Source organism: Aptenodytes forsteri, unplaced genomic scaffold (assembly GCF_000699145.1).
Source record: "Aptenodytes forsteri isolate BGI_AS27 unplaced genomic scaffold, ASM69914v1 Scaffold390, whole genome shotgun sequence".
NCBI lineage: Eukaryota > Metazoa > Chordata > Aves > Sphenisciformes > Spheniscidae > Aptenodytes > Aptenodytes forsteri.
In genome coordinates this window covers 13,395-14,393 of record NW_008795631.1, presented here as the reverse complement: position 1 = coordinate 14,393, position 999 = coordinate 13,395, and the positions used below count along the sequence as shown (strand labels likewise).

The window sequence follows — 999 nt, the reverse complement described above, 5'->3', positions numbered from 1 at the left end:
CAGCCGGCGCGCTGGGAGGGAGAGCGGAGCATCGGGTATAAACTTATCGAATAAAGACCCGATTTGACCAAAAAGGCCCCGTTCGGTGGCCCGCGGAGGCGCTGTCTTTAGCAGCAAGCTGTGAAAAACGGGGAGTGTTGCGGCCCGTGAGCCGGTTCCGCGTACCGGCGGCGAGGGGAGGGTTGTGACGGAGGGGGACAAAGTGATCGCCTGATGGTTGGGTCGGGCGGGGCGAAGCTGGGTGAGCCGAAGAATTTCGGGAGCGTGACGCGGATGGGAGGTGGGGGTCTGTTCAGCGGTGAGCCCCGTAACTGCCCAGGAGTTGGCGTCTCCCGCGGCAGACAGTGATGTTTCCAAAACGCCTGCCTCTCACCTCTCCTTTATTCCTTCGCTCTCTGCTTCACCCGCTCCTTATCGGCCGCCCAGTTTCTCCAGGAGGTTTACGCCCTGATCCTCAGCGAAATCTCCAGCGAATTTGAAGGTTTTCGGGAGGAGAGGGAGAAACTACAGCTTGAGCTGGAGAAGAGAATTCGCCCCGACCTGGATCAGATGCTGACTCTGAAGGATCAGATAGCCAGCAAGCTCCAAGGTTGGGCAAACGGGGGGGTGGAAGGCGGGGAAAAAAAAAAAAGCAGGTTCAAAAAAAAAAACCCCCAAACTGGACAAATCCGGGAAATTCGTCCGCCCGTAGTCGCAGGCCGTGGTTTGTGAAGCGCTGGCTTGGATAGCGTTGTTTTGGGGACCGCAGAGCAACCGCTGCGGCGAATTTGGGTACGATAAAGAGGGTGGAAGGGCTGGGGGGGGGTTTCTCACTGACCCCGAGCCCCGCTGGCTCGATTCTGTGCCCCGTGGAGTCGGCGTGGTGGGAAGCGCGGCGTGGTGGGAAGCGCGGCGCGGTGGGAAGCGTGGCGTGGTGGGAAGCGCGGCGTGGTGGGAAGCGCGGCGCGGTGGGAAGCGTGGCGTGGTGGGAAGCGCGGCGTGGTGGGAAGCGCGGGGCGG

The 999-nt window shown here is 61.6% G+C and overlaps 1 protein-coding gene across 1 annotated transcript in view; it reads left to right on the top strand.

Annotated features, from left to right (window-relative positions):
• Positions 1-711, top strand: part of FAM129C (family with sequence similarity 129 member C) — a 3,558-nt gene extending 2,847 nt beyond the window's left edge. The window contains exon 5 of the mRNA XM_009282471.1: positions 427-711. Within this exon, the coding sequence (XP_009280746.1) occupies positions 427-711 (285 nt within the window). The remainder of the gene's footprint in view (positions 1-426) is intronic.
• Positions 712-999: the final 288 nt, after the last annotated feature.